The sequence below is a fragment of the Apteryx mantelli genome, chromosome 35 (assembly GCF_036417845.1).
Source record: "Apteryx mantelli isolate bAptMan1 chromosome 35, bAptMan1.hap1, whole genome shotgun sequence".
In the NCBI taxonomy this organism is placed as follows: Eukaryota; Metazoa; Chordata; class Aves; order Apterygiformes; family Apterygidae; genus Apteryx; species Apteryx mantelli.
In genome coordinates, this window is record NC_090012.1 from 1 (window position 1) to 23,760 (window position 23,760).

Sequence of the window (23,760 nt, forward strand, 5' to 3'; positions counted from 1 at the left end):
AACCGTGATTGTGTTGAAATATATAGGGTGAGCATTGGGGGGGGAGGGGCGTATACAGTGGCAGGACACTCTATAGGGACCAGCATAGGTGTCGAGAGGTGCTGTGTAGGGGCCTGGATCGGCAGTAATATGGGGGAGGCATATAGCGTGTCCCGGGACTCCATAGGGGCCAGGATAAGTGAGGACAGGCACTATGTAGGGGTTTGGATTGACAGTAATATGGGGGAGGCATATAGGGCGTCCTGGGACTCTATAGGGGCCAGTATAGGTGAGGGCAGGCGCTACGTGGGGGTCTGGATCGACACTAATTTGGGGGAGGCATATAGGGCATCCCAGGGCCGTGTAGGGAACGAGGGGGGGGGGCTTTGAGCCCCTAGGCTACACAAGGGGACCCTATAGCATAAGGGGTGCCGGGGGTCGAGCACGGGGCACTGCCAGAGAGCGTATAGGTGACGGGGCCCTATATGCTGTGGGGGGTGGGGGGGGGTTCACTGGGGGGGGGTTGGGGCACCGCTGTGGGGAGGGAAAGGGGGTCGTATATGGGTCTGGGGGGGCAGTGTGGGCGGCAAGGGGGGTGATATGGATGGCGAGGGGCAGTATGGATGGGGGGGGCCGTATGGATGGCGGGGGCGCTGACGGCCCCCCCCCGGCGGCAGGGAGGAGGCGCCATGGCGGGCCCCAGCGCCGACGGCCCCAGCGCCCGCATGAGCGTGGCCTCGCAGTTCTTCACCGAGGAGGAGTGCGGCGGCATCGACGGCATGAGCACCTCGGAGCGGGTGCGTGCGGCGGGCGGGATCGGGGATCCGCTGGCGGCGGCGGCGGCCTCGTGGGGATCCAGCGGCTGCGGCCTCACAGGGACCCGGCTCGGGGCCGTGGCGTCCTTGTGGGGATCGGACCGAGGCGTCCTCCCGGGGATCTGGCTCGGGGCCGCGGCGTCCTCGCGGGGATCCGGATGTGGCATCCTTGTGGGGATCCGGCTCAGGGCTGTGGCATCCTGGCAGGGATTGGGATCAGGGCCGTGGTGTCCATGCAGGGATCGGGATCGGGGCCGGGGTGTCCATGCGGGGACCCGGCTCGGGGCCATGGTGTCCTTGTGGGGATCGGACCACGGCGTCTTCCCGGGGATCTGGCTCGGGGCCGCGGCGTCCTCGCGGGGATCCGGATGTGGCATCCTTGTGGGGATCCGGCTCAGGGCTGTGGCATCCTGGCAGGGATTGGGATCAGGGCCGTGGTGTCCACGCAGGGATCGGGATCGGGGCTGGGGTGTCCATGCGGGGACCTGGCTTGGGGCTGTGGCATCCTCACAGGGATCCGGACATGACGTCCTCGCAGGGATCCGGCTCAGGGCCGTGACATCCTTGTGGGAATTGGGATCAGGGTCATGGTGTCTTCGCGGAGATCCGGCTCGGGGCTGTGGCATCCTTGCAGGGATCTGGACATGACATGCTTGCAGGGATTTGGCTTGAGGCCATGGCATCCTCATGGGGATCCAGACACGACCTCCTCACAGGGATCCGGCTCGTGGCGGTGGCATCCTTGCGGGGATCCAGTCCAGGGTCACCTCATCCTCGCGGAGATCCGGCCCAGGGTCCTGGTGTCCTTGCAGGGATGAGGATTGGGCTCGGGTCTGCAGTGTCCTCACGGGGATCCGGCCGCGGTGCTGTTGTGGGGATCCGGCTTGGGGCCACAGCCGCTTCATCCTCGTGGGGATCCAGCCGTGGTGGCTTTGTGGGGATCTGGCCCAGAGCCATGGTGTCCTTGCGGGGATCAGGATTGGGTTGGGGCCGCAGCGTCCTCGCAGGGATCTTTGTGGGGATCAGGGTCGGCCTGGGGGCCGTGGCATCCTCGCAGGGATCTGGCCCCGGAGCCGCTTAATTATCATGAGGATCCAATTTGGGGCCGTGGCATCCTTGCAGGGATCTGGCCTTGGGGCCATGGTGTCCCCATGAGATTTGGTCTTGGAGCCACCGTGTCTTCATGGGGATCTGGCCTCGGGGCCACCGTGTCCTTGCGGGGATCTGGCCTCGGGGCCACCGTGTCCTTGCGAGGATTGGCTTTGGGGCCACCGTGTCCTCGTGGGGATCCGACCTGAGGCCACCGTGTCCTTGCGAGGATTGGCTTTGGGGCCACCGTGTCCTTGTGGGGATCCGGCCTGGGGCCACCGTGTCCTTGTGGGGGTCAGGCCCGGGGCCACCGTGTCCTTGCGAGGATTGGCCTTGGGGCCACCGTGTCCTCGTGGGGATCTGGCCTGGTGCCACTGTGTCCTCGTGGGGATCCAGCCTGGGGCCACCATGTCCTCAGAGAGATCTGGCCCGGGGCCACCATGTCCTCGCAGGGATTGGCCTCAGGGCCACCATGTCCTCACAGGGATCTAGTCCAGGGCCACCATGTCCTCGCAGGGATCTGGCCTTGGGGCCACCGTGTCCTTGCGAGTATCCAGCCTCGCGGCCACCGTGTCCTTGCGGGGATCTGGCCTGGGGAGCCCTCGGCGGGGGCGGAAAGGGGGGGGTGGATCCGGCCGCGGCGGCCTCACGGGGGCTCAGGCCGGAGCGTGCGGCCGTCCTTGCGAGCAGCCGGGCTCGAGCCCAGCCCGCCCCGACTAATGAGTTTGCCCGGCCTCAGCCCGGTGCCGGGGCACGTCCGGCGAGGCGAGCCAGCGAGCCGGGGGCCGCCGGCGCCCCCCCCCCCCGTCCCCGTCCCCATTCCCGTCCCCATTCCCGGCCTCTCTATCGAGGCCTTGTGCGCACACAAGCCCTTTTCATGCCGGAGCCGGGGCGGAGGCGGGCTGGTTTCCCCCGTGCGGTCGCGCAGGTGGACGCCGGTCGGCGCGGCCGTCTGGCCGCCGCACAGAGGAGCCCTGTTCTCCGCCGGGATGCCGCTCCGCCATTCCCCCGGCGGCAGCGGCGGTGGTGGCGAGGGGGGGCGGAAAAAGCGGTGCCCCGGGGCGACGCGGCCTGGCCACGGGCTCACGGATCTCCCCTTTCCTTTCGGAGCAGGTCGTGGATCTCCTGAACCAAGCGGCCTTGATCAGCAACGACTCCAAAATCAACATCCTCAAGCAGGTGAGCGGCGAGACTCCGGGCGGGAGGAGCCGCCGGGGGGGGCGGGTTGGCACCCGCTTTCGGCCCGGATGTCGCCCCGTCGCGGCTGGGGGATGCGGGCGGGAAAACATTTGGCTGCCCGGCATCGCTCCGGGGCCAGGCGCTGCCCCATCCGGAGCGGGGAACGCAAGGCGGGAGGAGGTTTGGGTGCTCTGCACCCGCTCTAAGGCCAAGCGTTGCCTCATCCAGCCCGGCGGGGCGCTGGCAAGGGGAGATTTGGGTGCTCAGCACCCGCTTAAAGGCAAACGTTTCTCCATCCTGGCTAGGGGATGTGGGCAGGAGGCAATTTGGGTGCCCAGCACCCATTTTGGGGCCAGATGTTGCCCCATCCAGCCTGGGGGACGGAGACAGGAGGCAATTTGGGTGCCCAGCACCCATTTTTGTCCCAGCTGTTGCCTCATCTGCCCTGGGGGGGGACAGACACAGGAGGCTATTTGGGTGCTCAGCACCCACTTTGGGGCCAGGCGCTGCCCCATCCTGGGTGGGGGGGCGCAGGCAGGAGGAAATTTGGGTGCTCAGCACCCACTTTCCGGCCAAACGTTGCCTCCAAACCCACCCTCCCTCCCCGGGGGAGGCCTGCCCCCTTCTTCCCCCACGCTGGCGGGGTTTATTCCTTGCTGTGGCGCTGGGGGACGTGTGGGGGGGGAGGTGTTTGTCCCCGGGGGCCACCGGGGCCTGTCCCCACCTCGCCGCGCCGCTTGTCCCTCCCCAGGTGCAGGAGCTGATCATCAACAAGGACCCCACGCTGCTGGACAACTTCTTGGACGTGAGTGTTGGAGCGGGAAGACCCAGCCTTGCAGGCGCCCGGCGGGGGGCACCCATGGGGGGGGCGGGGGGGGGGGTCTCCCGGCTGGCCCTGAGCACCCTCCCCAAAATCCGTTCCTCCCTCCCTCCCCAGGAGATCATCGCTTTCCAGGCTGACAAGTCCATCGAGGTGCGGAAGTTCGTGGTGGGCTTCATCGAGGAGGCCTGGTAAGGACGCGGCGGCGGCGCCGAGGCGGGGGCACAGCGCCCCCCCCCCCGCCCCCAGCCCCGCTGGCGAGGGGGGGTTTAGCTCCCCGCGGGCGGCCGGGCGCTTGGGTGCGGGGCCCGGAGGGGCGACTTTACAGGCTGGGTTTGCACCGGGAGAAGAGGAGCGGGATGGGGAACGGGTGGGCTGGCGCAGCCCCTTTGCCCCCCTGCCAAAACGGCACAGCCACGTCCCTCGTCTGCTGCCTCAGTTTCCCCTTCTCCCGGGGCGGGGGGGGGGGTGCGGGAGCCCCCCCGTCGCCCACATCCCACCCTGTCGCCCCCCGCTCCGCAGCAAACGGGACATCGAGCTGCTGCTGAAGCTCATCGCCAACCTGAACATGCTGCTGAAGGACGAGAACGTGAATGTGGTGAAGAAAGCCATCCTCACCATGACCCAGCTCTACAAGGTGGCCTTGCAGGTGAGCCCCCCCCCCCCGCGACCCCCCCATCCCCAGGCCCCCCGGCAGCCCCTCCGCGGGCCGTCGAAGGCGAGGCGTTGACGCCCCGCGCCGCCGCGCAGTGGATGGTGAAGTCCAAGGTGATCAGCGAGCTGCAGGAGGCCTGCTGGGAGATGGTGTCGGCCATGGCCAGCGACATCATCCTCCTCCTCGACTCGGACAACGACGGCATCCGCACGCACGCCATCAAGTTCGTCGAGGGGCTCATCATCACCCTGTCGCCCCGCATGCCCGACTCGGACGTGCCCAAGCGCCACGAGAACGACATCAGCCTCGAGCGCATCCCCAAGGATCACCCCTACATTAAGTACAGTGAGTCCCGGGCGTGACACGGAGAGGGGGGGATCTTCCTCGCCGTGGCGCCCGCTGAGAGCCCCCCCCCCCCCGTCCCCGCAGACGTGCTGTGGGAGGAGGGCAAGACCGCCCTGGAGCAGCTCCTCAAGTTCATGGTGCACCCGGCCATCTCCAGCATCAACCTCACGGCGGCCCTGGGCTCCCTGGCCACCATCGCCCGCCAGCGGCCCATGTTCATGGCGGAGGTGATCCAGGCCTACGAGACCCTTCACGGTAACTGCAGCTTCCCCCCTGCGCCCGCTGGGTGCTGGCCCTGGCCGCCCTCGGCACCCCCTTCACCCCGCTCTGTCCTTGTTAACGAACTGAGGGTCCCTGACCCTCTTTGGCCTCGTTTTTGTGGACTTTTCTGGTCCCCCAGAGTGTTCTGGGGTCCCCACAGGGCTCCCGGGACCACGTCTGTGTCCGCAGGGTGTTTCCACACCTGCTAACAGCTAAGCCAAGGACCCAGGTGTCCTGGATCTCCATGCCCCAGGACCCATCTCCCATCCAGACCGAGGACCCAAGTGTCCTGGGTCTCCATGCCCCAGCACCCACCTCCTATCCGGATTGAGGACCCAAGTGTCCTGGGTCTCCATGCCCCAGCACCCACCTCCCATCCAGATGGAGGATCCAGGCGTCTTGGGTCTCCATGCCCCAGCACCCACCTCCCATCCAGACCAAGGACCCAAGTGTCCTGGGTCTCCATGCCCCAGCACCCACCTCCTATCTGGACTGAGGACCCAAGTGTCCTGGGTCTCCATGCCCCAGCACCCACCTCCCATCCAAACCGAGGACCCAGGTGTCCGGGGTCTCCATGCCCCAGCACCCACCTCCCATCCAGACCGAGGATCCAGGCGTCCTGGGTGTCCATGCCCCAGGACCCACCTCCCATCCAGACCAAGGATCCAGGCGTCCTGGGTGTCCATGCCCCAGGACCCACCTCCCATCCAGACCAAGGACCCAGGCGTCCTGGGTGTCCATGCCCCAGCACCCACCTCCCATCCGGACTGAGGACCCAGCACCTTGGCCTCCCCCAGCAGCAGGGTGGAGGACCCGGGCGTCCTGATGCCTCTGTGGCCACCTTCCATCCGCACCCCGGGGCGTCCTTCCCCCCCCACGCAGGGACGCGGACCCAGGCGTCCGGGCTCTCACGCCGCTCGTCCCTCCCGGCAGCGAACCTGCCGCCCACCCTGGCCAAGTCGCAGGTGAGCAGCGTGCGCAAGAACCTCAAGCTGCACCTGCTGAGCGTCCTGCGGCACCCGTCCTCGGGCGACTTCCAGCCCCAGATCACCACCCTCCTGGTGGACCTGGGCACCCAGCAGGCCGAGATCGCCCGCAGCATGCCCAACCCTCGCGACGTCCGCAAGCGGCCCCGCGACGAGCCCGACGCCGCCCTCAAGAAGATGAAGATCGGTGAGCAGGGGCGGCGTGGGGCTGCCGCCTCCCCCCCCGTGTCGTCCTGGGAGCCGCTGGGCCGAGTGGGGTGGAAGGACTCCTCTCTGGTGGCCTCCCGCTGCCCCCTTGGGGACGCCGGGCACAGGGGGTGGCAGAACAGACCATCCTGGGGTCCTCCCGGTGGTTCTCTGGGGTCTTCCCAGTGCCCTCCTGAGGACACTGAGCGACAAGGGGTGGCAGAACTGTCCCTCCTGGGGACACGGGGGATGGGTGGTGGCAGAATGGTCCCTCCTGGGGTCCTCCCAGTGCCCTCCTGGGGACATCAGGGACAGGGGGTGGCAGAACAGTTCCTCCTGGGGTCATCCCAGTGCCCCCTTGGGGACACTGGGGACGGGGGGTGGCAGAACGGACCCCACTGGGCTCCTCCCAGTGCCAACCTGGGGTCTCCTAGTCCCTCCTGGGGACACTGGGAGTGGGTGGAGGCAGAGGAGACCCTCTCCAGGGTCCTCCCAGTCCCCTCCTGGGATCCTGCCAGTGCCTGCTGGGGACACTGGGGGAAGGTGGGTCCTCCCAGTGCCACCCCAGGGCTTCCTGGTCCCTCCTGGGGACCCTGAGGCTGGATGGTGGCCAAGCAGCCCCCCCAGAGTCCTTCCAGTCCCTCTCTGGTGTCCTCCCAGTTCTTCATGGGGACACTGGGGATGGGTGGTGACAAAACAGCCCCCAGGGTCCTCCCAGTCCCTCTTGGGAGTCCTGCCTGCCCCTCCGGGGACACAGTGGGCGGGTGGTGGCCCCCCACCCAGGCCTGGAGCCGGGTCGGAGCCTGACCCAGGGCTCCCCGCAGAGCCACCCCTGGGCGAGGACGACGAGGACAAGGACCTGGAGCAGGTAGCGGTGCCGGCACCCAAAGCATCCGGCCAGGGCAGCGCCCAGTCGGACACGGACATCACGGCCGAGTTCCTGCAGCCCCTGCTGACGCCCGAAAACGTCGCCAACCTGGTGAGCGGAGCCGGGAGGAGATACTTGTCCCTCGTGGGGACGCTGGCGTGTGGCACAGGGCCGCCTTTGGCCCCCGGCGTGGCTGTTCCCGTGCGAGGGACGGTCCGTAGGTCCAACGTGGGGTGTTTTTCCCCCCACCCCAGGTGCTCATCAGCATGGTGTACCTGCCCGAGACCATGCCCGCCTCCTTCCAAGCCACCTACACCCCCGTGGAGTCCGCCGGCACCGAGGCGCAGATCAAACACCTCTCCCGGCTCATGGCCACGCAGATGACGGCAGCGGGGCTTGGCCCGGGTGCGTTTGGGGCACGAGGGAAGCTCCCAACGGGGATCCCCGTCGCCTCCGAGCCCCGGCGCTGGCGGTTTTGGGGTGATCCCGCCCGCCGCGTGGCCACGCGGGCTTGGACAAGCGCCCGGTTGTCCCCGCAGGCGTGGAGCAAACGAAGCACCTCAAGGAAGAGCCGAAGGAGGAGAAAATGGCCAAGCCGGAGAGCGTGGTGATCAAACGGCGCCTCTCGGCCCTGTCCCAAGGCCAGGCCATCTCCGTGCTGGGCGCCCAGGGCTCTGCCGCCAACCTGCTGGAGGAGGAAGCCCCGCAGACCAAGCGGCGCCCCGAACCCATCATCCCCGCTACGCAGCCCAGGTGAGCGCCGCGGCGGTGGCGGTGGCGAACCCTCAGCCGCCCGCCGCGGGCAAAACGGCGCGTGGCCGGACCTCACGCCTGGCTCTTCCCGCTCCAGGCTGGCCGGCGCCGGCGGGCGCAAGAAGGTTTTCCGCTTGGGCGACGTGATCAAGCCGCTGAGCGACATGCAGATGGAGAAGCTGAAGCTGGGCGCCGTCAAGCGCATCCTGCGCTCGGAGCGGGCCGTGGCCTGCAGCGGGGCCGCCCAGGTGAGCCCCGACGGCCCGCCGGGGTTTGGGGGGGAGAGGGCGAACGGCCCCGTTTCCCCCCCCCGCCCCCCGCTCACGGCCACCGCGTGTCCCCCGCAGGCCCGCGTGAAGATCCTGGCCTCGCTGGTGACGCAGTTCGAGGTGCCCCTGAAGAGCGAGGTGTTGGCCTTCGTGCTCGACGACATCCGCGGCCGCCTGGACCTGGCTTTCGCCTGGCTTTTCCAGGAGTACAACGCCTACCTGAGCCGCTACCCCTCCGGCAGCCTCGACCACTACGACGAGTGCCTCATCGGCCTCCTCTCCGGCCTGCAGGAGAAACCGGACCAAAAGGACGGGTAGGGAGGGCACCGCGTTCGCTGTCCCTGGGAGGAAGGGGACCGTCACCCACATGCAAGCAAGGGCCATCGTGGCGAGGAACCGCGGGTCTTCAGCCACGCTCGTGGCTGCTGACGTCCTCCACGTGGTGCCCCAAAAGCCCTTTTTGCCGCGACAGAGACTGTCCATGGCCGGTGGCTTGGGGTGGGGCTGCGCGAAAGCCCCTGTGTCCCTCTCTGGGGACGGCCGTGGTTGAGGGGTGACGTTGCGGGGGACGTTTGTCGGCAGGATTTTCACCAAAGTGGTGCTGGAGGCGCCGCTGATCACCGAGAGTGCCCTGGAAGTCATCCGGAAGTACTGCGAGGATGAGGTGGGTCTCCGGGGAGGACGCGCGGGTGCCTCCCAATCCTGCCCGGGCCCCCAGGGCGCAGGGGGGGACACGGGTGCCCCGTCCCTGCGGCGTCCCTGCTTACGGGCGTCCCCTCGCAGAGCCGCACCTACCTGGGCATGTCCACGCTGCGCGACCTGATCTTCAAGAGACCTTCCAGGCAGTTCCAGTACCTACACGTCCTCCTCGACCTCAGCTCCCACGAGAAGGACAAGGTAACGGCGCCGAGGCCGGGCGCGAGCCCTCGGGCTCCGTCCCTGTCCCCGAGGGTGGCCGTCCCCTTCGCTCGGGCGCCCGGTGACGCCGCGGTCGCCTCCTCGCAGGTTCGCCAGCAGGCCTTGCTCTTCATCAAGCGCATGTACGAGAAGGACCAGCTGAGGGAATACGTGGAGAAATTCGCCCTCAACTACCTGCAGCTCCTGGTGCACCCCAATCCGCCGTCGGTGCTCTTCGGGGCCGACAAGGACACGGGTACGGGCGCTTCGGGGACCGGGCAAAGAGGGTGGCCCTCGTCCTGAGCAGCCGTTCGGGTTCTTCCCGTGGCCGGCGGCTCCCGCAGCTCCCGTCTCCCGTCGGGATCGATGTGGGGAAGATGACGTGGGGTCGCGGGGCTCTGCCGCGTCCCCGGCCCTGAGCTTTGCTGTCCCGCAGAGGTGGCCGCTCCCTGGACGGAGGAGACCATCAAGCAGTGCCTGTACCTCTACCTGGCCCTGCTGCCGCACAACCACAAGCTCATCCACGAGCTGGCCTCCGTGTACACCGAGGCCATCGCCGACATCAAGCGCACCGTCCTGCGGGTCATCGAGCAGCCGGTGAGACCTGCTGGCCCACGAGTTGGGGACCGGGAAGGGGACACCAGAACCGTGGGGGCTCGGGGTGCTGCATTTAGCCTCCAGCGCAGGGTTCACGCAGAGCTTGGCCCCCGGTGAGGGGCTTGGCCTGGCCGCGATGGTGGGAGAAGGGGCTCCAGTGGCCTCCTCCACGCTCTGGTGGCCTTCTCCATGTTCTGGTGGCCTCCTCACGCCACCTCCGACCTCTTCCCAGATCCGCGGCATGGGCATGAACTCCCCCGAGCTCCTGCTGCTGGTGGAGAACTGTCCCAAGGGAGCCGAGACGCTGGTGACGCGCTGCCTCCACAGCCTCACGGATAAAGGTACCCCCAAGCTCCACGTGGCTCCGAGCACACGCGTGTGCGCACGCGTGCACCCTGCGCCCGGCTCTGACGCGCCGCCGTCTTCCTCGCAGTGCCCCCCTCGCCGGAGCTGGTGAAACGCGTCCGCGATCTCTATCACAAGAGGCTGCCGGACGTGCGGTTCCTCATCCCCGTCCTCAACGGCCTGGAGAAGGTAGGAGCGGATCAGCCCGGACTCCTGGGTCCTTTTGTCCGCTTGAGACAGGACTCCTTGAGGCTGCCGTGCCTCAGTTTCCCCCTCCGGGGCTCTGTCCTTGCGTTGGCTGAGGGCTTTTTCTCCCCCTCTGCTGCAGAAAGAGGTGATCCAGGCTCTGCCCAAACTCATCAAGCTGAACCCCATCGTGGTGAAGGAGGTTTTCAACCGCCTGCTGGGCACGCAGCATGGTAGGGATGTGGGACCTCCCTGGGGACAATCCGGTGCCCGCTCTGGGGTCATGGGACCTCTCTGGGGATGGTTCTGATTCCTGCTATGGGGACACGGGACCTCCCTGGGGACAATCCTGGTGTTCATTATGGAGATATAGGACATGGGACCTCCCTGGGGACAATCCTGGTGCCCACTGTGGGGACATAGGATATGGGACCTCCCTGGGGATGGTTCTGGTGCCCACTATAGGGACATAGGATATGGGACCTCTCTGGGGATGGTCCTGGTGCCCACTGTGGGGACACGGGACCTCCCTGGGGACAATCCCAGTGCCCGAAGGGATGAAGACCCCGCGCCTGCTGGCAAGGGCAATGGAGTGAGCACAGTCCCACCACAAACGGGCGAGGAGCAGGGACCGTCCCCCCCCTTCTCCATCCGGTGCCATCTCCCCCCCCACCCCGTGTCCCCTCCCGCAGGCGAGGGCACCTCGGCCGTGTCCCCGCTGAACCCCGGCGAGCTGCTCATCGCCCTGCACAACATCGACTCCTCCAAGTGCGACATGAAATCCATCATCAAAGGTGAGCGGCGACGGCGGCGGCGGTGGGTCCCCACCGCCCCGCGGTGACGCCGCGTCCCCCCGGTGACGCCTTTGTCCCCGCAGCCACCAACCTCTGCTTCGCCGAGAGGAACGTCTACACCTCGGAGGTGCTGGCGGTGGTGATGCAGCAGCTGATGGAGCAGAGCCCGCTGCCCATGCTGCTCATGCGCACCGTCATCCAGTCGCTCACCATGTACCCTCGCCTCGGCGGCTTCGTCATGAACATCCTCTCCCGCCTCATCATGAAGCAGGTGGGAGCCGCCAGCTGTCTGGCTGTCTGGCTGTCTGTCTGTCCGTCCCGGCCCTGGTGTCTCCAGGTGGCCCTTCCTGGGCTCCGTGTGGCCATCTGCGCCAGCGCTGGGGACTCTAGGTGGCCCATCTTGGGCTTGGAGTGTCTGTCCCAGCCTTGGTGTCTCCGGGTGGCCCTTCCTGCGCTTGGTGTGTCCGTCTGTCCCAGCCCTGGTGTCTCTGGGTGGTCCTTCTTGGGCTTGGTGTGGCTGTCTGTCCATCCATCCCAGCCCTGGTGTCTCTGGGTGTCCCTTCCCAGGCTTGGCATGGCCATCTGTCCATCTGTCCCAGCCCCAGCATCTCCAGGTGTCCCTTCCCAGGCTCCCCGTGTCCATCTGTCCTGGCGTCTCTGCATGTCCCTGCCTGGGCTCAGTGTGTCCATCTGTCCATCCGGGTATCGCTTTGCGGGCTCAGCGTGTCTGTCTCCATCTGGGTATCCCTTCCCATGCTCTGTCCGTCTGGGCATCCCTTCCCAGGCTCAGGGTGTCCATCCGAGTGTCCCTTCCTGGGCTCAGCATGTCCCTCTGTCCATCCAGGTGTCCCTTCCCGGGCTCAGGGTGTCCATCTGTCCATCCGGGTGTCCCTTTGTGGGCTCGGCATGTCCGCTGTCCATCCGGGTGTCCCTTTCCAGGCTCAGGGTGTCCCTCTGGGTGTCCCTTCCTGGGCTCAGCATGTCCCTCTGTCCATCCAGGTGTCCCTTCCTATGCTCTGCATGTCCAGGTGTCCCTTCCCGGGCTCAGGGTGTCTGTCTGTCCATCTGGGTGTCCCTTTGTGGGCTTGGCATGTCTGCTGTCCGTCCGGGTGTCCCTTCCTGGGCTCAGGGTGTCCATCTGTCCATCTGGTTGTCCCTTTGTGGGCTTGGCATGTCCGCTGTCCATCCGGGCGTCCCTTCCCGGGCTCAGGGTGTCCCTCCGGGTGTCCCTTCCCGGGCTCGGTGTGTCCGTCTGTCCCTCCGGGCATCCCTTCCCTGGTGTCTCCCCCCATCCATCCATCCCGCAGGAGCGCAGCCGGCCCGTCCCCGCCGGTGCCACCAGCAGAAGCGACTCCGCGGTGGGGCCGGGCGCCGGGGGGCACCGGCAGGGTGCCGCCGTCCCCCTGAGCGCGTCCGTCCGTCCGTCCGTCCGTCCCCCCGCAGGTGTGGAAGTACCCCAAGGTGTGGGAAGGCTTCATCAAGTGCTGCCAGCGCACGAAGCCGCAGTCGTTCCAGGTGGTGCTGCAGCTGCCGCCGCCGCAGCTGGCCGCCGTCTTCGACAAGTGCCCGGAGCTGCGCGAGCCCCTGCTCGCCCACGTCCGCTCCTTCACCCCCCACCAGGTGGGCTCCCAGCATGCACCGGGGTTGGCGCGAGCGGCTCCCGGCGTCCACCGGGGTTGGCGCGAGCGGCTCCCCATGTGCCCCGGGGTTGGCGCGAGCGGCTCCCGGTGTGCGCCAGGAGCCCCAGGGTTGGCGTGAGCGGCTCCCAGGGTGCACTGGGAGCCCCGGGGTTGGCGTGAGCAGCTCCCAGCATGCCCCGGGGTTGGTGCGAGCGGCTCCCAGGGTGCATTGGGAGCCCCGGGATTGGCGCAAGCGGCTCCCAGGATGCACAGGGAGCCTTGGGGTTGGCACGAGTGGCTCCCAGGGTGCACTGGGGTCGGCGCAAGTGACTCCCAGCATGCCCTGGGAGCACCGGGGTTGGCATGAGTGGCTCCCAGGGTGCACTGGAGTTGGCACAAGTGACTCCCAGCATGCCCTGGGAGCCCCGGGGTTGGCATGAGCGGCTCCCACCATGCCCTGAGGATGGCACGAGTGGCTCCCAGCATGCCCTGGGAGCCCTGGGGTTAGCATGAGCGGCTCCCAGCATGCCCCGAGGTTGGCATAGATGGTTCCCAGCATGCCCCAGGCGTGTTGGGTTGACGTGAGTAGCTCCCAGCATGCCCTGGGAGCCCCGGGGTTGGCGTGAGCAGCTCCCAGCATGCCTTGGGGTTGGCGTGAGCAGCTCCCAGCATGCTCCAGGGTTGGCATGAGTGGCTCCCAGCATGCCGTGGGAGCCCTGGGGTTGGCGTGAGCAGCTCCCAGCATGCCCTGAGGTTGGCATAGATGGTTCCCAGCATGCCCCAGGCGTGTTGGGTTGACGTGAGTAGCTCCCAGCATGCCCTGGGAGCCCCGGGGTTGGCATGAGCACCTCCCAGCATGCCCTGAGGTTGGCATGAGTGGTTCCCAGCAGGCCCCAGGCGTGTTGGGTTGGCGTGAGCGGCTCCCAGCATGCCCTGGGAGCCCCAGAATTGGTGTGAGCGGCTCCCAGCATGCCTTGGGGTTGGCGCGAGCGGCTCCCAGCATGCCCTGGGAGCCCCGGGGTTGGCATGAGCGGCTCCCAGCATGCCCCGGGGCACCCGGCTCACCCTGCCCCCCCCGCGCCCCCCCCCCAGCAAGCCCACGTGCCGCTCTCCACCATGGCCATCCTGGAGGCCAGCGCCAAGCAGGAGCCCGAGGCCAAGGACCCGCAGCCCCCCGAGGAGGTGAGCGGGGTGGGGGGGGGCACCGCGCACCCCCCCCCAAAACCTCCCCCCCCCCGCAGGGGTTTGGGTCTGGGGGGGTGACCCTGAGCACCCCAATAAACAGGGACAAGGGGGGGAGGACCGAGGGGGGGGTCCTCATACCCACCCCAGGGTGCCGTGGCCAAGCTGGGGGGCTCTGGGGGGGGGGGCTCTGAGCACCCCAATACCAATCCCTGGGTGTTGGAGCTGAGGTGGGGGGGTCTGGGGGGGCCCTGAACACCCCAATAGCCACCCTAGGGGGTGTCACAGCTAAGGTGGGGGGGGGCTGAGGGGGACCCTGAGCCACCCCCCCTACCTGTCCTGGGGGGGTTGGAGCCAAGCTGGGGGGATTTGGGGGCCCCCTGAGCATGCCAGTACCCATCTTGGGGTGCTGGAGCCAAGATAGGGGGCCCGGGGGGGCCCTGGGGACCCCTATATCCACCCCAGGGTGCCAGAACCGAGGTGGGGGGGGTTGGGGTGGGGGGGTTACTGAGCACCCCCAGCCTTGAGGTTTTGGGGTGCCGCCAGCTCAAGCACCCCGTTTCCCCCCCCCCTTCTTCCCAGGACAAGGGTGCCAAGCGCCCGGGCGAGGAGGACGCGGCGGCCAAGGGGGCGGCCCCCGGGGGGGGGTCAGCGCCGGGGCGCCCGCCCCCCCCCGCCGCCGCCGAGGAGCCCCCCGACTTCCGCGACGAGGGCGCCGACCTCGAGCCCCCCCCCATCTTCATCAGCGTGCAGGAGGATGAGGAGAGCTCGGGGGGCGACGGCTCCCTGCTCGACGCCGGCCTCGACCCCCCCCCGGCACCCGCCAAGGTACGGACCCCCCCCACTCCCCCCCCTCCCAAACCCACCCAGTAGGGTGCTGGAGTTACCCCCCACCCTTGGGTGTCTCTAACCCCCCCCCCATCTTCTCCAGGAGCCCCCCAAGGGCGCGGAGGTGCCGCAAGCCGGGACCCCCCCGGAGGACGCGGCGGCCGGCAGCCCCCCCGGGGAGCCGGCCCCCCCCGGCACCCAGCCCCCCGACCCCCCGGCCCCCGAGGTGCCCCAGGGGGGGCCTGAGGCGTCCGAAGGGCCGGCGGAGGACTGAGCCGGGTGGGGGGGGCGGGTGCTGGGGTGAGGGTGCCCCCCCCGACCCCCCCCACCCAGGGGGGCTTTTCTAAATAAAAGGTGTGAGAGCAGCCCCCCGGCGCCTCGTCTGGTTTTGGGGTGGGGGGCACCCTTGGGACCCCCCCCACCCTGCCACCCTGAGCTGGGGGATCTGGGGTGCCCCCCCCCATGGGACACTCTCCCCCTGGCACCCTGAGGCCCCCCCCAATGGGGATTTGACCCCCCCCATGGGGATTTAACCACTCCATGGCACCCCCAGGCCCCCCCCATTGACACCCTGCAGGGTCCCCCCACAGTGGGGCACCCCAGCACCCTTGTGACCCCCCCCCAGTACCCCAGGTCCCCTAATGGCACCCTATACCCCCTCCTCAGTGCACCCCAACCCCCCTCCCCAGACCCCCCCATTGCCCCCTATGGCATCTCTGTGCCCCCCATAGCACCCCCAGGCCCCCCCATGGCACCCCCAGGGACCCCTATGGCCTTGCAGGGCCCCCCCCGCATAGTACCCACAGGCCCCCACAGCCCCCCCCATGGTCCTCTGTGCCCCCCATGGCACCCATGGGCCCCCCCAAAGCACCCCTATAACCCCTCTATGGCACCCCCAGGCCCCCTATTGCCCCCCAGGCCCCCCCATGGCACCCCCTGCCCCCCCATAGCACTCTGTGCCCTCCATAGCACCCATAGGCCCCCTGGGGCCCCCCCAAAGCACCCCTATAACCCCTCTATGGCACCCCCAGGCCCCCCATAGCACCCACAGCCCCCCCTGGGCCCCCCCCCATGGCACCCCCTGCCCCCCCCCATAGCCCTCTGTGCCCCCCATAGCACCCATAGGCCCTCCTGGGCCCCCCCCATAGTACTTCTGCCCCCCCCCCCCCATTGCCCCCTGGGTCCCCCTATGGCACCTAACAGTCCCCCTATGTCATCCCATAGCCCCCCCATGTCACCTTGGCCCCGCCCCCAGTCAGCCCCCGCCCCATGGGGGCGTGGCCTCTTCTGCTCCCCCTCCCACCACGGGGCGGGGCCTAAACGGAGGGGGGGTGGGCGGGTGGGGGGGGGCGCGCGCGTGACTCAGCAGGTTGCTAGGGAGGCGGTTGCTAAGGGCGGGGCTCGCTTCCGGCCGGGCGGGCGACGCCTTCCGGCGGGAAGATGGCGGCGGCGGCGGGGGGCCCCGCGGCGGCGGCGGACGGGCCCGCGGCGCTCCCGGCGCAGCCGCACGAGCTCAAGAGCCAGTTCCGGACGCGCGAGGGCTCGTACCGGCTCCTGGCGCCGCCGGGTCCCGAGCCGCGGGCCCGCGCCGGCCCCGCCGCCGCCGCCGCCGCCCCGGGGCCTTCCCCGCCCGCCGCCGCGCCGCCCCCCGGCCCCGCCGCCGCCGCCTCTGTCGCCGCCGCCGCTGCTGCTGCCGCCGCCGCCGCCGCGCCGGGCCCCGCCGCCGCGCTGCCGCCCGTGCGGCTCTCCATGGTGCGGCTCGCCCTGCCCGCCGCCGCCGCCGAGGAGCCGGGCGAGGCCGCCGAGCGGAGCCGCGTCTGCTTCAACCTCGGCCGCGAGCTCTACTTCTACGGGGGCACCGGGCCCGGCGGGCGCGGGAGCCGGCGGGTAACGGGGGCGACGGGGGGTAACCGGGGCTTTGGGGAGGGGAGATGGGTAACGGGGAGGGCGGCAGGAGCTGGCAGGTAACGGCGGCACCGGGAGTGGGCGGGGCTGGGGGGAGGGGCCGGTAACGGGGTTACCGGGGGGGCTGGTGGAGTGACAGGCAGTAGGTAATGGGGCTACTGGGGCTGATAACGGGCTACCGGGGCTGAAAGGGGGCCGGTAACAGGGGTACCGGGGTTGGTAGAGTGACGGGCAGTAGGTAACGGGGCTACCAGGCCTGGTGGGTGCAGGAGCCAGCCAGTAACGGGGCTACCGGGGCCGGTAACGGGGGCACCAGGGATGGGCGGGGGCTGATGATGGGGACATCGGGGCCTCTGGGGCCAGGAGGGTGCCGGTAACGGGGCCACCGGGGCCGGTGGGTGCCGTAGCCAGCTGGTAACGGGGATACCAGGGCTGGTAATGGGGGGCACCGATAGCGGGTGATGAGGAGGATGGGATTGGGGACGTAAGGTACCGGATGGAGAAAGAACGGAGCGAACGGGGACTAATGGGAGCCCCGGGACCACGGTGGGGGACGGGGGCGCCGGTAAAGCTGGGGGTAACGGGAGGGGGGAGCCAGCAGGTGATGGAGGTGACCCTGGGTAGATTTGGGCGGTGGGATTATGCTGGGAAGGGGGAAATGGGGACAGATGACGGGAAACCAGGAATATCGGGGCGGATGCGAGTGGGTGACAACACCCGACCGGGGAGGAGACAGACGATGAGGAGGCGGGTGCCAGGGTGGGTGTGGGGGGGGGACGGATTTGGGACCCCAGAATGGGTTCTCCCATTTGCTGCAGAGGGTTTTTTTGGGTGCCAGCACCTCCCTGCTCTCCCCCAAATCCAGGAGAGCCTCTGGAGGGGCTGTTCCTTCTGCGAAAGCTTGCAGGGGGGAGGGAGGAGGGGGGTTGGCGCCGGCGGAGGGGGGGGGACGACCGCGGTGACGGTGCCCTGGCGCCCGCAGTCCCTCGACCTCAACAAGCCCATCGACAAGCGCATTTACAAAGGCACCCAGCCCACGTGCCACGACTTCAACCAGTTCACCGCCGCCTCCGACACCATCGCCCTCCTCGTGGGCTTCTCGGCCGGGCAGGTCCAGTACCTCGACCTCGTCAAGAAGGACACCAGCAAGCTCTTTAACGAGGAGGTGAGATTCCCCCCCCCCCCCCCCCCCCGAGCTGCCCATCCGTCCCTTTCCACCCCCGCGACGGCGTTCCGGGGCTGCAGGACACGGCGGGTGCCAGGCTTCCTCACCTGCCGGCGTCGCTACAACCTTTTTTTTGGCGTCGGACGAAGCTATGTTCTCCCTCGGGGGCAGATTTCCCTTCCCGCAAGAGCGGGGCCGGGGAGCTGTCAAATATCCACATTATTTCCCGTAGCTACAGCTGCTTTTCCAGGAGAGGGGGATGGAGGGATGGACCACGCCGTCCGCGGTTGCGCGCGGCTTCGTTTCGAGCGTGCGTTTGGCGACGCTCCCGGAAGCTCCCGCGTCCCTCCGGAGCCCATCGCAGCTCCGAGACGCTTCCCTTGAAGGCGATCCCAGCTCAGGAGGGTGGGAGAGGGATGATCCGGAGAGGGAGATGAAACCAAAAAGCCTCGTGAGAAACCGCCAGCCGTGATTCCCATCCCGTTCCGCCCCTCCCCACACCCCCGTACCCTCCAGCGCCTCATCGACAAGACGAAAGTCACCTTCCTCAAGTGGATCCCCGAGACGGAGAGCCTCTTCCTGGCCTCGCACGCCAGCGGCCACCTCTACCTGTACAACGTGGAGCACCCGTGCGGCTCGGCGCCGCCGCAGTACAGCCTGCTCAAGCAGGGCGAGGGCTTCAGCGTCTTCGCCTGCAAGAGCAAGAGCGCCCGCAACCCGCTGGCCAAGTGGGCGGTGGGCGAGGGCGCCCTCAACGAGTTCGCCTTCTCGCCCGACGGCCGCTACCTGGCCTGCGTCAGCCAGGACGGCTGCCTCCGCGTCTTCCACTTCGACGCCATGCTGCTGCAGGGCATGATGAAGAGCTACTTCGGCGGCCTGCTGTGCGTCTGCTGGAGCCCCGACGGGCGCTACGTGGTGACGGGCGGCGAGGACGACCTGGTGACCGTGTGGTCCTTCGCCGAGGGCCGCGTCGTGGCCCGGGGCCACGGCCACAAGTCGTGGGTCAACGCCGTGGCTTTCGACCCTTTCACGGGCGGCGTGGAGGACGAGGAGGCGGCGGCGCCGGCGCCGGCGGAGCTCAGCGGCAGTGACGACGAAGCCCCCGAGCCGCCGGCCCGTTTCGGCCGGGTGCGAGCCAGCAGCACCCTGTCCCGCCTCTCCAAGCACAGCACCCGCAGCAGCCCCTCCGTCACCTACCGCTTCGGCTCGGCCGGCCAGGACACCCAATTCTGCCTGTGGGACCTCACCGAGGACGTCCTCTACCCGCACCCGCCCCTCTCCCGTGCCCGCACCCTCACCAACACCTTCGGCGGCGGCGGCACAGCAGCCAGTGACGCCGGCGCGCCGGGCCTGCCCCGCTCGCTGTCGCGCTCCAACAGCCTTCCTCACCCGGCCGTGACGGGCGCCGCCAAGAGCCCCGCGCCCGATGCCACCACTGCCACCGCCGCCCCGTTCGCCGTGGGCAAGTTCGCCACGCTCACGCTGCAGGAGCGCAAGGAGCGCGCCGGCGACAAGGAGCACAAGCGCTACCACAGCTTGGGCAACATCAGCAAGAGCAGCGAGAAGCTCAACGCCGCCGCCGCCGCCGCTCCCAAGGGCAGGCTGGACACGGCCAAGGTGCTGGGCACGGCGCTGTGCCCCCGCATCCACGAGGTGCCGCTGCTGGAGCCGCTGGTGTGCAAGAAGATCGCCCACGAGCGCCTCACCGTCCTCCTCTTCCTCGAGGACTGCATCATCACCGCTTGTCAGGAAGGTCTCATCTGCACCTGGGCCAGGCCGGGCAAAAACGTGAGTAGAGCCCCCCACCCCGCCTGCCTCGGCCCCGTGTCCCCTCGCCGGGTGGGCGGAGGGGACGCGGTGTCACCTCAGGGTGAGGAACGGGGCTGCCGGTCTCCCTTGGGGCAGCCGCCGCCTCGCCTTTGTCGCCTGCTCCTGCGCGGGGAGGGTTTCGCCCTCGTGCCGCGGAGGCGGGTTCCTCGCGGTCGGTGCCACCGATTTGGGGTCCCCGGTGCCCCTCGATCCACCACGGCCACCAATTTGGGGTCCCCAGTGCTCCTCGGTCCGCTGCGGCCACCCACTTGGGGTCTCGGCGCCCCTCGGTCCCCCGTGGCCACCAATTTGGGGTTCCCGGCGCCCCTTGGTCCACCACGGCCACCGATTTGGGGTCCTGGCGCCCCTTGGTCCCCCGCGGCCACTGATTTGGGGTCCCAGCGCCCCTCGGTCCTCCATGGCCACCGATTTGGGGTCCCCAGTGCTCCTTGGTCCCCTGCGGCCACCAGTTTGGGGTCCCGGCACCCTCGGTTCCCCATGGCCACTGATTTGGGGTCCCTGGTGCTCCTCGGTCTGCTGCAGCCACCCATTTGCGGTCCCTGGTGACCCTCAATCCACCACGGCCACCGATTTGGGGTCCCCGGTGCTCCTTGGTCCCCCGCGGCCACCAATTTGGGGTCCCCGGCGCCGGGGTGTCCGCGGAGGGGACGTCGGAGGCTCCCTTGTCACCCGCCTTCTGCCCGGCGTCGGTGTCACGGCCGAGAAGCCGCTGCTACGGCCAGCGGCACCCGCCGTGACGGTGTGATGTCCCCCTGCGTCGCGGCGGCGAAGGGGATCTCGTGGCGCCCTCCCCGGCGGTGGCGGCGGTGGCAGCGGGGGGGGGGGACGCGGGGGACACGGGGCACCTCGGCGTCCCCCGTGCCGACGCCGGGCGCCCTCCCTTTCGCAGAGCCTGGCCTCGCAGAACGGCGCCTCGCCCAGCGGCACCGTGGTATAGCCGGCCTCGGCGCGACGCCCTCCCGGGGACCGTCACCCCCCGCGCGTCCCCGTGTCCCCTCCCCGGGTGCCACCGCCGCCGCGGGTGCCACCGCCGCCGCCCCCTTCCCCGGAGAGGGGGGGGGGGCACGCGGGGTTCCCCTTTGCCCTCTCGATACTACTGATGCCCCCCTGTTCCCCCCTCCGCGGGGCGGGCAGGGTGCCACCGCCGCCTGTCCCCGTGTCCTGTCCCCCTGTCCCCATCGTCCCCCCCCCCCACGAAACGCCCAGTGTTAATGGTGGCGGCGCCCCCCCCCCGCTGCATGGGGGGGGCCGGGGCGCCCTGTGCCTTCGTCACTTTACTGCCCGCGCCGCGGGGTAAGTTATGGAACCAGGTTCTGCCGACTTATTTATACTAAAAAAAAGACGGTTTTTCGCACCGCTGCGCGTCCCCCCTTTCCCCGTCCCCGTCCCCGTCCTGCCGGTGTCACCGCCGCGTCCTGCCTGGGTCCGGGGGGGGTGGGGGGGCTGGCGTGGGGGGCGTGGGGATGGATTGGGGACGCCCCGAGGGCCGCGCAGGGGTGCGGCGGGGACGGGCCGGGTGCTGCGTGGGGACACACCGAGCACCGCTGAGGGACGCATTGGGGACGTGCCCCGTGCCGTGTGGGGACATGGGGGCGGATCGGGGGCATGGGGACAAATTGGGGACACCCTGAGCACCACGTGGGGGCACGTCAGGGACGTGCCAGGCACTTGCACGAGGACACGGGGACACACCGAGCGCGGCACGGGGCTGTGTCAGGGACGTGCTCGGTGCCGCGTGGGGACACGGGGACGGAGTGGGGACGTGGGGACGGATCGGGGACACCCTGAGCACCACGCGGGGGCACGTCGGGGACGTGCCAGGTGCCGCGTGGGGACACGGGGACACACCGAGCAGGGACGCATCGGGGGACGGGCCAGGCGCTGCCTAGGGACATGGGGACAGATTGGGGACACCTCCGGCGCACTTGGGGACACATTGGGGCCGCACAGGGCAAAGGGACACATTGGGGATGCGCTAGGTGCTGCCTTGGGGACACAAGGACAGTTTGGGGACACCTTGGGGACACCCCAGACACCCGTGGGGACAGCTTAGCCCCCCCCCCCCCCCCGCCAGGTGCCGCACATCCCCGGCGCTGCCCCCAAACCAGCCCCGTTGTCACCGTCCCCACGTCCCTGTGCTGGACCCGCTGGGGGGGGGGGGGGACACATCTCCCCCTCACCCCTGGGGACACTTTGGGGGTCCCCTGTCCCCCCCCCCCCAGGACGGCCGCGTCCCCACGCCGAGCGGAGCCACCCGTGGGAGAAACGCAGCTTTATTTCCACCCGTGGGGCCGGGCGGGCGCTGCCCGGGGGCGGAAAGGGGGGCAACAAATCGGGGTGGGGGGGGCAATAAAATAGGGTGGAGGGGGGCAATAAACCGGGGGGGGGCGCAGCAAACCGAGGTGGTCAAAGGGGGGGGGGCAACCCCCCCCCCTTTTTTGGGGGGGGTATAAATAACCGGGGGGTTAGTGCAAACGGGTGCTGGGGGGGGGTCACTAGAAATAAATTACTAGCGGGGGGGGGCGGTGTTGGGGGGCCCCCCCCGTTTATGCTGGGTGGGGGGGGGGCAGTGCTCGGCTTCGTTAGCAGCAATTAGGGGAACCCAAAGGTGGCGTTAATTGGGGGGGGGCAAGGTGACCCCCACCCCCCCCCCGGCTCCTGCTGGTCCCTTGGGTGGTGGCAAGGTTGGGGGAGGGGGGGTCGGGGTCGGTGTCCCCCCCCCCCCGGCCACCGCCGCTGCCCCTCGGCTGGGCACCGGGTGCCCCTGGTCATGGGGGCCCTTCCCGGGGGGGGGGGGGGGAGGTGCCCGGACGCCTGGGCCCCCTTTTTTGGGGGGGGTCTATGTACAGTGGGGGGGGGGGGGCGAGTGGTTGCAGGTGGTCTCGGGGGAGGGGGGGCTGGATGTTTGGGGTGTATATATACAGTCCTGGGGGGGGGAGGTGCTGCCCGGACGCCTGGGCCCCCCCTGCCCCCCCCCCCACCTCGGAGGGGGGGGTGACGTCAGGGGGGCGTCCCCGGGGGGGCCGGGGGGGGCCGCAAGCCGGCGGCGCACAGCAGCAGACAGTCCTGAGCGGCGCTGGGCCGGGGCACCTGGGGACAGGGACGGGGACAGGGCTCAGGGCACGGCCCCCGGGGGGGGTGGGGGGGGGGACAAGGGACGGTCCCCTCTGTGTGTCCCCAAAATCCCCCCCCCCGCACGCACACACACCCCAAAATAGCCCCCCTGCAAAGTGCCACCCCCCCCCCCAGGTCCTCGAGGGAGGGGAGCCTGGGTGGAGGTGGCGGTGGTGGCACCCGTGTCCCCTACTGTCCCCCTCACTGGGGGGGGGGGGACCCTGAGGCCGCCCCCCCCACCTTGTCCCTGAGGTTCCCCCTGCCCCAAATTTTTGGGGGGCGGCCCCAGCTCGGGGTTTGGGGGGGGGGTGCTCGGTGGCACGGCCCCCGCGGGGCGCGCGGAGGTGACGCTGCCCCGGCTGGCGGTGGCCGCGGCCGGGCCGGTGGCAGCGGCCAGAGGGTGACGCAGCCCGCGGTGGTGGCACTGCCATGGGTGGCAATGCCCAGGGTGACGCAGCCTGGCAGTGGCAGTGCCGCGGGTGACACAGCCCGCGGTGGCAATGTCCAGGGTGGTGGCAGTGCCATGGGTGACACAGCCCGTGGTGGTGGTGCCATCGGTGGCAATGCCCAGGGTGGTGACGCAGCCTGGGGGGGTGGCAGTGCCACGGGTGACACAGCCCATGGTGGCAGTGCCAAGGAGTGGCCCAGCCTGGGGGTGACACGGCCAGGGGGTGGCAGTGCCATGGGTGACACAGCCCGCGGTGGCAGTGCTAAGGAATGGCCCAGCCTGGGGGTGACACGGCCAAGGGGTGACACAGCCGGGGGGGGTGGCAGTGCCACTGGTGGCACAGCCCGCAGTGGCAGTGCTGAGGAATGGCCCAGCCTGGGGGTGACACAGCCAGGGGGGTGGCAGTGCCTGGGGTTGTGGCACAGCCGGAGGTGGCAGTGCTGATGGTGGCAGTGTCCAGGGGTGGTGGCAGCGTCAAGAAGTGACAGCGCCCAGGGTGGATGGCAGTGTCCAGGGGTGGTGGCAGTGCCTGATGGTGGCAGTGCTGACGGTGGCAGTGCCAAGAGGTGACGGCACTTGGGGGTGGCCCAGCCCAGGGTGGCAGTGCCCAAGGGAGGTGGCTCTGCCAGGGGTGTCCCAGAGCGG

At 69.4% G+C, this 23,760-nt stretch overlaps 2 protein-coding genes across 2 annotated transcripts; both read left to right on the forward strand.

The window, feature by feature from the left end:
- Positions 1–645: 645 nt before the first annotated feature.
- Positions 646–15,013, forward strand: SYMPK (symplekin scaffold protein). Its single transcript, XM_067314477.1, has 26 exons — positions 646–776; positions 2,997–3,062; positions 3,814–3,867; positions 4,000–4,073; positions 4,405–4,531; positions 4,633–4,882; positions 4,967–5,137; positions 6,077–6,316; positions 7,140–7,294; positions 7,438–7,588; positions 7,723–7,936; positions 8,034–8,184; positions 8,284–8,519; positions 8,788–8,869; positions 8,989–9,102; positions 9,211–9,358; positions 9,539–9,699; positions 9,932–10,040; positions 10,133–10,233; positions 10,373–10,463; positions 10,923–11,024; positions 11,108–11,295; positions 12,468–12,644; positions 13,736–13,825; positions 14,408–14,653; positions 14,757–15,013. Exons 1-26 carry the CDS (start codon positions 669–671, stop codon positions 14,925–14,927), a joined length of 3,777 nt encoding a protein of 1,258 aa, XP_067170578.1. The 5' UTR covers positions 646–668; the 3' UTR covers positions 14,928–15,013.
- A 1,075-nt stretch (positions 15,014–16,088) lies between these two features.
- On the forward strand, positions 16,089–20,909 carry DMWD (DM1 locus, WD repeat containing). The gene is made up of 4 exons (XM_067314519.1): positions 16,089–16,540; positions 17,541–17,723; positions 18,240–19,511; positions 20,443–20,909. The coding sequence occupies exons 1-4, from the start codon at positions 16,094–16,096 to the stop codon at positions 20,488–20,490; spliced, it is 1,950 nt and encodes a 649-aa protein (XP_067170620.1). The 5' UTR covers positions 16,089–16,093; the 3' UTR covers positions 20,491–20,909.
- The last annotated feature ends 2,851 nt before the right edge of the window (positions 20,910–23,760 follow it).

Excerpts from the sequence above, each read along its gene's own strand:
- SYMPK (XM_067314477.1), top strand. The coding sequence starts at position 669 with ATGGCGGGCCCCAGCGCCGACGGCCCCAGCGCCCGCATGAGCGTGGCC. Across the intron at positions 3,063-3,813 it reads AAATCAACATCCTCAAGCAG|GTGCAGGAGCTGATCATCAA; the intron begins GTGAGCGGCGAG and ends GTCCCTCCCCAG. Across the intron at positions 10,234-10,372 it reads TCCTCAACGGCCTGGAGAAG|AAAGAGGTGATCCAGGCTCT; the intron begins GTAGGAGCGGAT and ends CCTCTGCTGCAG.
- DMWD (XM_067314519.1), top strand. The coding sequence starts at position 16,094 with ATGGCGGCGGCGGCGGGGGGCCCCGCGGCGGCGGCGGACGGGCCCGCG. Across the intron at positions 17,724-18,239 it reads GCAAGCTCTTTAACGAGGAG|CGCCTCATCGACAAGACGAA; the intron begins GTGAGATTCCCC and ends CGTACCCTCCAG. Across the intron at positions 19,512-20,442 it reads GGGCCAGGCCGGGCAAAAAC|AGCCTGGCCTCGCAGAACGG; the intron begins GTGAGTAGAGCC and ends TCCCTTTCGCAG.